The sequence below is a fragment of the Stegodyphus dumicola genome, chromosome X1 (assembly GCF_044657685.1).
Source record: "Stegodyphus dumicola isolate Sdum_Otavi_A_Nest chromosome X1, ASM4465768v1".
Classification (NCBI taxonomy): Eukaryota; Metazoa; Arthropoda; class Arachnida; order Araneae; family Eresidae; genus Stegodyphus; species Stegodyphus dumicola.
Window position 1 is genome coordinate 89,743,926 of NC_140780.1, and position 13,056 is coordinate 89,756,981.

At 31.2% G+C, this 13,056-nt stretch overlaps 1 protein-coding gene across 2 annotated transcripts in view; it reads right to left on the reverse strand.

Annotated features, from left to right (window-relative positions):
* Positions 1-12,836, reverse strand: part of LOC146993212 (small nuclear ribonucleoprotein F) — a 33,645-nt gene extending 20,809 nt beyond the window's left edge. The window contains exons 1-2 of one of the 2 annotated variants that reach the window (XM_085808562.1): positions 12,661-12,836; positions 4,947-5,119 (exon numbers count right to left, since the gene is read on the reverse strand). In XM_085808562.1, the coding sequence (XP_085664688.1) occupies positions 4,947-4,952 (6 nt within the window). In that variant the 5' untranslated portion in view covers positions 4,953-5,119; positions 12,661-12,836. The remainder of the gene's footprint in view (positions 1-4,946; positions 5,120-12,660) is intronic. The other variant, XM_085808561.1, reaches the window with a different exon arrangement.
* Positions 12,837-13,056: the final 220 nt, after the last annotated feature.

The window sequence follows — 13,056 nt, forward strand, 5'->3', positions numbered from 1 at the left end:
TTTAGAAGTGTTTGAAGGCATGGGGAAATTTAATGAATTGTATAAAATCATGGTTGATGATCAGATAGCTCCTGTAATGAGACCACCATGTTAAGTACCACTTAGTTTAAAACCTAAACTTAAATTAAAATTAAGCGAATTAGAGAGATAGGGCATTATTGCAAAAGTTGATCAACCTTTGAACTGGGTTAGCAATCTAGTAACAACTTAAAAAGCTAATGGATCCTTAAGAATACGCCTTGATCCTCAAGATCTTAACAAAGCTATAAAAAGAGAACGTGTTGATTCCAACAACTGAGGAGATTTTACCAAAGCTATGTAATAAATCAATTTACTCTGTTTTGGACTTAAAGGATGGGTTTTTTTTCAAATAGTGTTAGATGGAAATAGTAGTGATCTTTGTACTTTTAGCACACCATTTGGATGCTATAAATTCTTCAGGCTTCCAATGGGTATTTCCTGTGCACCCGCAATTTTTCAGAAACGCAATCTTGAAAACTTTGGTAATATACCAGGAGTAATGGTCTATTTTGATGACATCCTCATTGCTGCTAGCACTATACAAGAACATGATAAAATTTTAACAGAGGTCATCAACAGAGCTAAAAAACTCAATATTAAATTCAACTAGCAAAAACTTCAATATAGGGTTAGTGAGGTTAAATATTTAGGTCATTTATTTAATGCATCAGGCATGCGACCTGATCCTGATCGAATTAAAGCCATTACCGAGTTACAGGAACCTCAGAATAAGCATGAATTACAGCGTGTTTTGGCAATGTGTAATTTATTTGAGGAAATTTGTACAGAATTTAGCGACATTAGACTATTATGATCTATGTAATGAGAATGAGGAAAATATAAGTAGTGAACATACAAAAATACATAATGATCCTCGCCATCAAAATAATAGCAATAATGTTAATCGTGATTGTGTATATAAAACAAGAAGTGGTCGTAATGTATATCGACCATCCAAATATGATAATTATGTAATGCATTGATTCCTACGAGTTTCCCAAAAGAGGGAAAGTGTTATGCTGTTATCACATCTATAGACGCGCGCGCTTACCCGGGACAATTCCGAGAAATGAGATTCTAGTAGCATGGCTTTTAAGCGGCAGGCTTCCGAGAAATGTTTCGTCTAGCTAGGAGGAACGCATCCCGGCTACGAGCAACATTTTAAAACTTTTCCCAAAATGTTCCGGCTGGAGATGTGTTCCTCGAACGTTCAACCAATCAGATGAAAGGTCAGCTTCTGAAAGATCACGGGTAACTTTCAATATGGGGATGGCTCTCACTGTGAAGTGATGGACGGTGGAAATAGAGGCCAATTTAATTATTGCTGTTTTGTTGTAATACAACTGCCCGAGTCATTTTTTAAATGTGTATATATTCATTAAATATATAATCGTGGAAATTTCAGAGTTGACAGTATTTTACGACGTTCTTGCAGTTCGGATTTGTTTACAAATTGTTCGTAGCCAAATTTGTCGTATTTCGTGCATTATCACTTGTATAATAGAATTTTATTTCTTAAATTTAAGTTGAATAATTTTTTTTAAATCCGTTTGTATATGCGCGGCTTTTTGTCTAATTACTTATATTTTAAATTGTTAACTGCATAATCAGTGACACATTTTAAACAGCATAAAAGATGCATAAAAAAGAAAAGCATAGCTTATGTAATAATGAGAATACTCATTAAATTTGTCTATTATTTTCATGTTATTAATGAAATACTTTTTGGATTATAAATACATTAGAAACTACACTTTTATTGTAAATGCTACATATTGAAACATTGGAAATTTATGGATTTATTATTATGCATGATGAAAAACATTTGTATATACTATAAATCTTATTCATTACATTAATACTAATAAATATATATTAACAACTTCTAAAACATCGCATCTCTCTATCTGTATGGAAATATATGACTTATTAGATGTGTATATATATATATATGTATGTATGTATGAATACAAAAATGAACATTGCCAAGAAGTTTATTTGAAGTTACTTTTAATTCAGATAACGATTATGTAATTGGCAGCAACTACAGTTATCAGTTCTTTGCAAATTATTATGGGTATGTAATAATGAGTTGAAAAATAATTGATGAGTATTTGAGTACTAAAGAGTGTACACATTTTGTTATTGTGTTAATTCATAATTATATCATACGTATGATCTACATAATAAAAACATGACTAATAAATAATAAGAAATGTAACAGCTGTGCATTTATAACATTTGATTACTTAAAACAGAGCACAACTGATTATCACCTTCATGTCTGTTTACATAATGAATTGCACTTTCCAATTAAGGGCACGGGCCTACTAGTGGCCGAAGCGTCGTTGAACACTGGTAGTTCTGTTTCAGGTTAGAATGCTGCGAACGGGCTGGCTACATGACGTTTCATTGGTCTGCCCCCATTTGTAACTGGTATACGAGCCAGTTAAAAAAAAATCTTCTACAAAGGGATCCGTCTTGTTGTTATCCCTCGAGGCTTTGCGGTAATCACATAAAACCAACTGAGCCCACCAGCGGCCGAGTGGTAAAGTTGCTGAACACTGGTAGTTCGGTCTGAATCCCGCGAACGGGCTGGCTGCATGGACGCTTTCGTGGTTTTCCCCCATGTGTAACGTGTATATGAGCCAGTTTCCCTTAGAAAGTTCTCCATGAAGGCATCCCTTCCCTTAGGCAGATATCCCTAGTGTGCTTTGCTGTAATCTCAATAAAACAAACTCATGATGTGAACACCTAATTTCTAGAGTTGGTATAATTAATGTGTTTTAGGTATATTACCGAGTGTTCTATGGGACAGTAAACAACTCGCACATGTTTGATTGCTCATGTATTCATATGCTTTATTTGATCTTCATTTTGCTGAATAGTATTTGCTGGCTGTGAGGAGATAAATATCAGCCATATAGATTTTTGTCATTTGAATGGACAGAACAGTAATTATGAGCCATAAAGTTAACCAGAAAATGCTTTCACCAGGTCACAAATTTTCCAGTGAGCCATCAAATTTTCATTGAAATGCAGACAACAGAAAATACACATAAGCGATGTGTGATAAATAGACTTATCCAGCACATGTTTTTAAACTATTCTTAGTGTATACAGAATTTGGCTATTACTGATGTAATTGATTGCTATAACCAGAAATGTGTTTATCTGTTACATAAAGTGCCAGAGTGGAGATCAAAGTGATTAACTTGATAGCAATCACCTTTCTATTATCTTCCATTACTTACAATAAAGTTTAAAACGAAAAGCGTGTGAGCGATACAAAACAACATGAAGAAGCGAATGTCACTTGAAAGGAAACGTCACTTTCGCCAATCTGAGCGATAACTGATTCTTGTTTGGCTTTCAGCCTGTTTGCCAAGTGACATGGAGGTAGAAAAGGGAGGAGGGGCCATTCCGCACTAGAAGTGAAGCACTGCTTTGAAGCTTGGGTCACCAGACGGGGTGTTTCTTTGTTTACATTCAGAAGCTCGCTTGACAAGATTCTGATAGTATTTCGACACACGACAGTTCCATAGAAATCGAAAAAGGGACACTCTCGCATGAAAGAAACATTCATAGTGTGATGGATAATAGCAATTTGTATAGTTTACTGACATTTACGCAAAAATCACATCTTGGTTATTTTTCGATAACTAACAATAGTGAATTTGATTATGAATTTGTTTTATAAAATTCTAAGCTGTTGCACTACAAAAATATAGATTTTAAGAAAAATGTTATGCTTAAAGAATGAAAAATACTTTACGGTACATTTAAAATTGTATACGTCTTTCGATACCCTTGATAGAGTATTCGCTACTTTTATTTTATTTTCCAAACGTCAAAATGTTTTAAATAAAACAAATTCTTTTTCACATCCATATATTATTGTAACATGTACCTTTTAAAATTTTTTAGAGAAGAGGCTTTACTGCTGCTCATTTTAAACCCATCGTTTTAATTTTATATATCTGAAAAATAATCACTTTGGGCTTACATGTTTTACTTATTTGGGTTAATTAAAAGTAAAATTACCATCAAATGCTGCAATCCTCGTCAAAATTAATAAATATACACGACAAGTTAGCTTTCCCTTCATTTGGAACCACACATTTGTGAATGAATGGTAAAAAAAAAAAATCTGATAAGTATAATTAAAAGAATTATTCCCCTTACATTTTATAATAACTCAGTTACAAGTTTTAAATAATACTTAAAAAAAATTATTTTATTCCCTTTCAGAAATGTTCAGAGAAAGTCAAATACTATTTAATACCTATTTAATTATTAGGAATTAGCAAAATACTTAAAGTATTTCGCTAATTCCTAATAATTCTCTAATTTAAAATGAACCGAATAGAGCATTAATTATAAATTGACTTACATTTTTCGATTTAAAAGATGCCTCAGAAGCCAAAAAATCATGTCATATTTAAGAAAGTATTTTAGGAAGAAGCTCTATAAATAGAAAAGAAATAATGCATAATTTTAATATTAATAATACAATAAACTTTGATCTTAATTTTTGTACCTTAACCGAATAAAATCGAATTACCTTAATTTTTTTTTCTAATGTAATTAACGAAAACTAGTGAAAATATTTCATTCAAATTAAACCATTCTGAGAAAACTGTCCTGTGAAAAGTATAGCATTTAATTCCGTTCAGAATGAAATATTGTTTAGAAATATGTTGTTTTCACATACTTAGGACTCTGAAGTGTTGTAGAAAAAGAAAATATATACATTTATATGTATATTTGCAACGTAATTACAAAATATTTACACCCGAACGCGTCAAATCCCATAGAACTCAATGGTAAATGACACAATGTTTTGGTCACCACGTAGGGATCGCCGGTGCTTCAGAGCAGGGTACGGAGAAACTTGCTTAGGGCGACTCCTTCTTACTTCCTACCTCCATGCCAAGTGAAGATAACCCTATTTCGCCAAAGGCCGTTTCTCAGAACTGTTGCTGCAAACGTTTTGTTCCGGCAACAAACAGCTAATGTGATAACGCTTTTACATATATGTGGCAACACACTAGTTGCTGGTCAAACTGATGTGAAGTAATTGTCAGTTGATTTTGGCCTGGAATAAAACAGAGTGAGTGTAGTAATGAACTTAATTATACATCAATAAATATTAATATGATTAAAATAGTTTATATATGTCACAGTATCACCCTTCTTATACAAACATATGAAAGACACATGCACAATTGCACTACAATATCATTAAATTTTTAACATCTTTATAAATTCGTACATAATGTAAAATTAAGAAAAAAGGTTTAAAGGATTTGTTTCTTTACAATTTTTTTGAAAGAACACATTTAAAAAGAAAACTATAAGTACTTGCAGCTTAATTATACTACAAATAAAACTGATGCATACTTGTATCATTTTCCTTTACCAATTTTTCTGGAAGTGAAAATTTAATTTTTTGTGTCAAAATATGCTGAAATGTTTTGTTCAAAATTAATGTAAAAATAAATAAAATTTAATCAATTGGTAAAAATGAAATATAACTGGTTCAAATTAACTTAATTCTATTATCAAATATCTACTGAACAGAAGAAACTGCTAAAAGAGAAAAAAATAAATAAATAAACAATTTCTATTTTTAAAAGGCAGATCATTGTAAAACATGAAGGAATTGAGGATTTTTAATATCCTAAAATATTAAAGTCAGCAATACGGTATATCTGATACATCTAACTTTTTGTTAATGGTTACATAACACTGCACTTTTAATTGTACAAACTGTACTCTGATTGTTCTCATGTACACTGCCTATTAGTACAAATTTTCTTCATAAAATTGCATATTTTTACAGTAAAATAGGAAAGTTATAAAAAGTGCACATGCAGCAGGAAGACAAGATAAAAATTATGACCGTCAAGCTGACTACACAGACTACAGTAGCAAAAGGTAAGCTGTTGAAAGTATGTATTAAAGATGCATAGGTGCATTACAGCTATTAGATAATGATGATTTACAATTATGATAAACAGTAAATTTTATAAATAAAAACCCTCATTTTATTTGTAACAAAAGAAAAAAGGATGCTACAGAACAATGGCTTCCCTATTCTTTTTGTTATATACAATGCCATTATTTCTTAAATAGACAGACTGTCATTTGTCATAAAATTAAAACGTTAATACAGTTGATCACTGACGTCTTGTCTAACTACAACCTGGAAATGAACTTAGGTCAGCTTTCGAAGAATATTTTTCACATGACTTTTCTTAGGCTGAGGCCATAAACTTCCATGAATTAAAATTAAAACTTGCAAAAAATTTTACAGCAGATATGCTTGCAACAGCTCAAAAAATTTCCTTATACAGAACTGTCAAATATGAAACTTTTCTAAACTTTAATTAAAACTTAAAAAATTAATTTTAGTGTTTTGTGAATTAAATATTAAACAAAATTTTGGCTTTCCTTTTTGGGAGAATGTGCAGAAAAACATCAAATGTAAAACAAACAGTTTACATTAATTTCCTTGATGTATTCTAGTTTTTGCCTCATAAGAATAGACAAATAGGCTGCAGTAGAAATACTGTTAGAGAAATTTAAAGTGGTTTCACAACCTTTGGCTCAAACACATAGTTAACTAATTCATCCAACACTGAACAGCATATTATTCTATTGATATAAAAAATAATAAAACACTTTGTTTGCACGACCAAGTTACGATCTAAGATTTTTCAACACTTACATCATCCTTTTACTAATTTTATAACATGGATTTAATTTCAGGTATTGGAAGAGTGAATGGCAGTTGAAAAATTCTGGCCCTTGTTCTAAGTAATGATGTTTTAAGTTACTGATAATAATACTGTTAAATACATAATTATAAGCACTTGATAAATATGTAATAGGCAATTTTGGTTATTATGAAAACAGTGACGTTCAGCTGGTTGTTAAAATTTCAAAGTTTCATTTACACTTATCACAGGCATTATTTAATTATAATGTTATTAATTAAATATTTGACTTCAGAAAATTCAAAAATTAATGCATAAACATGCCAAGCAGCTGAGAACAAGATTTGTACTTGTAATTTATAATTGGAACAGATTAACACACGATGACTCATGCATCAATATGAATTTGGTGAGCTTTCATACCATTTACAAGACTCACATACTCAATTTTAAATCAACTGCCAACAGGTTCAGTTAATTTAGCATTGTTGATCTCATTAGTTTCTTGTTCATTCAGAAACATTTTTAGGTTCAGTGTAGTTAGTGGTTACTTTTCAGGTTTTTACTGAAAATATCAATCAGAAACATCATTTCTTCATTTTGAAGGTCAAGTATGAAATTTAACAAATACACTTAAATTGATTAAAAATATGTTTAAAATGTCTTTTCCCTACACAACTCTTATTTAAAGCATCCAAATGGGACAGTATTTTTATAAGCCATATAAATGTCACTCAGACATTTTGAATATCCAACTGTAAGCAAAGTATAATTATTATATAGTTAATTCAGCTTTGGTTACAGTATAGTAGTGAAGTGCCCCTTGGATTATCGCTAAGTTGCTGTTTCATTTATGGTAACCTAAATAGTTGAATATTATGGAAACACTATTATGATGTTAATGGTAGCGTGATTATGGTGAATTTGAATGATGGGAGAAGATTTGTAAGGGCCTGTTTATGTGTTTGATGATGATTAGGAAGTATGTTGGTTATTATGTGCTTCACACGGTAAAATGGCTGAATGTGGCAAGATTAATTTGAAAGTTTCAGTACGATTTGGAACAAAAGGGGAAAAAAAGCATTAATTGACTGGTGTGTAAATGAAGATTTACTTAACAGCCATTATAAGTGTTTTGTTTGTGCGAAGGAAATGCGTATGGTAGAACGTCGGAAGACAACACCTGCACTACACAGGATATTTTAGACCCATATTTTTGTTAATTTATGTGGCGACACCAGTATACAGATCCTAGTTCAGATAATTTTAGGAAGTTTTTGGATGCTGTTAAAGAATTCTGTTTGACTGAAGACACGGAAATTTATAAATAAGATAAGTGAATATTTCCTTTGTGTAGTGGTAAGATAAAGTTATTTCATTGTGTTATAAAATGTAGTTTATTGAGATCACATATTTTTTTGTTTCACTCTAGTGTAGAACTGGCTGCTCCTTTGACTTTTTAAGTGAAAATAGATCGATGTGTAAATGAACAAAGTTAAGGGATTACACAATGCCAAGTTTGTGCAATGCACTGATTTTTTTGTTTAATTGAAAATAGGTCGATGTGTACATGGATACCGAATTTGTGCAATTCTTTGACTTATTATTTTGGCTCTGTGTAGTGGCAATTTTTGGCCGCTACACAAACCAAAATAACAAGTCAAATATTGCACAAACTTGGTGTCCATGCACTGCCAAAAATCAATTTTCACCAAGGGGGACCCGTAAATATATTTTTACCTTAGCTTTTATTGAAATATTTCTTGAAAATTACCGAAGACAGGGATACATTTCAGCTTTGATTAACAGTCTTAGGGTAGCTACCATGAGATAAGAAACATGAATAACAGACCACTCATTATCACCATCATATAATACAAAGATTTGAAAATTCAGATAATTTATTAGCATAATATTGAATTTTATATTAGAGATAACCAAAAATGGTTGATCTTTACAATATGGTAACTGGTAGTTTGGCGACATTTTGGAGGCAATAAAGGTTACTACCTGGGACTTTGGTAATAATGTGAGCAGTACTCACTTCCGATTACGCATTATTTTGTGTGAGGGAAATGAGAGATCATGGGATATGTCATGTGATATTAATGGACGAATTACGGTTCTTTAATCGGAAAAAAATCTGGAAATTTTGTATTTGGCTTTATTCTGTGTTGTGTGAAACAGTGTTGGTTAATTTTTGGATCCCATGGCCAAAGTGAATTCGAAATGGGTATTTAGTGCTATTGAAAAGGGTAGTAATAAATGTTTGTTTAAGGTTGTGCGAGATAGAAATAAAGATGTTTTATTAAGTTATTTATTTTACCTGGTACCTTGCTGTGAAATATAAGTATGATTTTAAAGATCCTGAAACAGAAAGAAGAAAAGTTTATCGGACACGTAATCAAGATTCTGAAGAAGATTAGGTAAGTTAGTATTTTTAATTATTTGAGGATATTATTTTTATGCATTGTTCTAAATGTAAGGTGGAAAGGAATTTGGTATTATTGGGAAAATTGTTATTAGCAATGATTTAGTTTAAAGTAATTAGGATTGTAAGGTAATTTTTATTAATTTAATGTATGTGCTCATTTATATTTTAAGAAGTGTTTTTGAATTTAATTATATTTTAATGAAATGATAGTTATTTTGTGAATTTTATATTTGTAGGAATTTGGTATACGTTTTAGTTGAAGTAAACGTGCATGGAAATAATTTAAATATCTGACACTAAGTATTTGTAATGGTTGCAGTATGAATTCGTTGGTGACGTCTATAATATAATACATGATTTAGAGGTAAAAGTTTTTGGATATTTTATTTATTTTATATGTGGAAATGTTCATATTTGGAAAGGGTAAATACTTTTTCGCGATCAGGTAATTTCATATATGTTCTTTTTACCGGGTTTAAAGATTGAGAAAATTGTCATGTATTTTCGTGAAATTTTTCTAATTTATGAGAAAAAAAGCAGTGTACATGGATATAGTGAAGCGTGTGCGCAATGCCATTTTTGTGCAATTCTGGGCTGTTTTTTTAAGTAAAAATAAGTCGACGTGTACATGGTTTAGTGATATTTTAATTAAATGATAGTTATTTTGTGAATTTTATGTTTGTAGGAATTTGGTATAGGTTTAAGTTGAAGTAAACGTGCACGGAAATAATTTAAATATTTGATACTAAGTATTTGTAATGCTTGCGGTATGAATTCATTGGTGATGTGTATAATGTAATAGATGATTTAGAGGTAAAAGTTTTTGGATACTTTATTTATTTTATATGTGGAAATGTTCATATTTGGAAAGTGTAAATACTCTTTCGCGATCAGGTAATTTCATATATGTTCTTTTTACCGGGTTTAAAGATTGAGAAAATTGTCATGTATTTTCGTGAAATTTTTCTAATTTATGAGAAAAAAGCAGTGTACATGGATATAGTGAAGAGTGTGCGCAATGCCATTTTTGTGCAATTCTAGGATGTTTTTTAAGTAAAAATAAGTCGGCGTGTACATGGTTTATGTGTATATGTTATTTTGAAAAACACGTAAGGAGTATGGTATTGTGCACTTTTTCCCAATTTTGCAGTGAATATTTGTCATGATTAAGCAGTTTTGTTTGATAAATTTTCTAGCATAAGTGTAATTCGGCTAGTAGATTGTTGGAAGAAGTGTTCAGTAGATAAAAAGAAAAGAAACATGTCTTTACTTTGTGAAGACAAAATGGCGGTGGGGAAAAAAAATAAGAGGGTTGCTGTAGGAGAGTTGGTTGCCAAATTTTCGCCAAAAAATCGCCAAGTTACCATAATGTAAAGATCAACCATAAAGGTTATAAAAATTATACAAATGAAAATTTGTCACATATCTTAATCTGCTTATTATTACATGTAAATGCAGTCTGCATATGCACACGAATAAATATAAAATATCTTACCTTGAAATTTATTTTACATGGAATTTTACTGTTTGGTATATTATTCATAAAGAACAGGATACATATAATGATTATGAAGTCTGCACAGAAATTTTTTAATGGAAAATTACATTAAATTAATTTTAATAGAAAATTCTTGCATATAGTTTAAGTTGATATTTTGTAAGACATCACAATATTTCAGACTTTCATTCTAAATACTGTGACAAAACAATTGTAGTAGATTATATAATGTAGCCTATATTAATAACTTTCATATATATGTACATAATATACAGTCTGTGTAATATCCAAGTCTTTTGTATGTGTGCAATAACAAAGTACAAACTACTTATTCTTGTTTAATTTTTTCATTGAAAAAGATTGGGGAAACTGATTTTGTACTTCATTTTTAACTCTCCAAAGCTTATAGAAGTAAATTTCCATACAGATGGATGGCTTTCCAATTCCTTACATATGAAAATTTCTGCTAGGTCCAGCTGCACCCGATTTCATGTTGAATATATATTGGAAAAAAAGGAATTAAGGTACGAAGTGAGAGGGTCATTCTGGAATTATAATTTTTAAAAATTCTACTCATTAATGGTATTTGAGGAAAACAAACAACCTTTAAAATAGAAAAATGGTATTAACATAACGTCCCCTCAATAACAGGAGACGCCCAAATTTTAGACATGAGAGTAAAATATGTAATTACCAAACGAAATTATGATTACAATACAATAGGTAAAAAACTGGACTAGACTGGAGATTACAATCCAGTCGCCAAGTGAAGCGAAATCGCGCTAAATATGGTAACCTCTTGGCTTAAATACGAATCATTGCTTTCCGATTATTAATTGCTCATTTACTGCTTATTACAATTTCTTAAATTTCGTGATAAAACGCTTTACTCCATTTTGCTACTGCTTTAAAAATGGTATTTGATATTTCGAAAACTTTTAATATTGTTGATCTAATAAAATACATAGTTATTATTCGTTATTTTTCTTGAAGTCCTGCTTTTGATATTTTTGCATGTTTACATGATCTATTTTTTTGCATGTTTACAGAATTAATTCAAATTCGCAACCATGTAATATGGCGATATGATGAGTTTGCGATTTTCGAAAACGCGCGAAAACAACCGATTTGGCGACTTAGTAATTTTTTGAAAACGCGCCAAACTGGACCGTAATATCCAGTTTTACCGAATACTGTACAGAAACCGTTGTATAATTTGAACATACTGGTAATTTGCAGAAATGAAAATAAGGCTCTATTGTAGAATCGGGTGCCCCTTCGATTAGCGACGATTTTTTAAAATTTTGGCGATGAAATCTTATTTTTGGTTACTATGATAGTGTAACTTTGCTTTAGCCTCCCGATTTTTTTAAAATAAAAATAGATTGATGTGTACATGGACAAATTTAAACAGTGCGCAATGCCTAGTTTGTGCAATTCTGGGATGTTTTTTTAAGTGAAAACAGATTGATGTGTACACGGACACAGAGTTTATGCAATTCTTTGACTTTTTATTTTCGTTTTGTGTAGCGGCCATCTTGAAATTATGTCTTCCTGGCGTCAAAAAAGAATCGCCAAAAAACAAGGGGCACCCAATTTTAAGCTTTTATAAAAAATAATACTAGGTTAGAAGTAAGGCTCTTAACATTTCATTAGTGTGTTATTGTTACCATTTCAAATGACTCTAAAGCAATACATGACTGTTATATTGCTCAGCTTTTAAAGAATAAAAACCGATGGGATAAAACCTAACGCCGATAATAAAGAAATTACCATATAGAACAATACATTAGTGCCATATAACCACAAAACGACTTTGCAAGTTATACAAAGCAGCATCGCTAAAACCTCAAATAGCTTTTCAGCAACAAAATCTGATGGGATAAAATATATAAGGCCAGTAACATAATTATGACATATAGCAAAATGGCCTTAACACGTGCACGAAATTGGTTTAAAACAAAATAAATGAAAAGATAACTTACTGCCATTTCAAATATCTCCTACACTACACAAAAAAGCTATATAATTATATACAGTAATCTTTAGCCCCGATTTCACTATACTGTTTAATTACTCGAGCAAGCAACGCCGTCAGCAGACGCTCAATACAGGAACGAATTCTATTGTTTGCTGGAAGAGTCCAAGATTTGTAGGTATGGTACGTGAAAGTAGGGATGAGCTAAGAGGAGAAAGAGAAAGGGATTTCAGTATAGGGAATTTCAGTCTTTCCCTGATGCATGTTCCTAAAACGTACTCGCTGTACCTCCTGCTGTGAGAGCTGCTTCGCTGCTATTGGTTAGAAGAATTTAGACGTAACAGAGAGCTTTCGACATCATTTGTTTTGTCACGTGGTAAAGCTTCTCGTACTCCAGCCATAC